Below are 205 nucleotides of genomic sequence, written 5' to 3' on the forward strand. Positions count from 1 at the left end.
ACCATCCATGGGCACTGCCCCTCCATCCGAGGGCTCCGTTGGCCCCGCTGGTCCCTCTGCCAGTGTCTGCTGCGTGCGTGTGCGTGTGTGCGTGCGTGTGCGCTGGCGGCGGGCAGCTATACCCTGGTGGTGGAGTGTGAGTGCGGGAGCCCCGTGCTGTTGAAGCCGGCGGTGAAGGTGTTGTAGGGGTGCAGGGTCTGCAGCC

The 205-nt window shown here is 67.8% G+C and overlaps 1 protein-coding gene across 1 annotated transcript in view; it reads right to left on the minus strand.

Annotated features, from left to right (window-relative positions):
- Positions 1 to 116: 116 nt before the first annotated feature.
- Positions 117 to 205, minus strand: part of LOC104525824 (neuroligin-3) — a gene marked incomplete at its 5' end in the record, with an annotated part of 7,671 nt that continues 7,582 nt past the window's right edge. Inside the window, 1 exon segment of the mRNA XM_010169083.2 lies at positions 117 to 205. This exon segment is cut by the window's right edge and continues 31 nt beyond it. Within this exon segment, the coding sequence (XP_010167385.2) occupies positions 117 to 205 (89 nt within the window).

The sequence above is a fragment of the Antrostomus carolinensis genome, unplaced genomic scaffold (genome assembly GCF_000700745.2).
Source record: "Antrostomus carolinensis isolate BGI_N321 unplaced genomic scaffold, ASM70074v2 scaffold29245, whole genome shotgun sequence".
NCBI classification, from domain to species: Eukaryota; Metazoa; Chordata; class Aves; order Caprimulgiformes; family Caprimulgidae; genus Antrostomus; species Antrostomus carolinensis.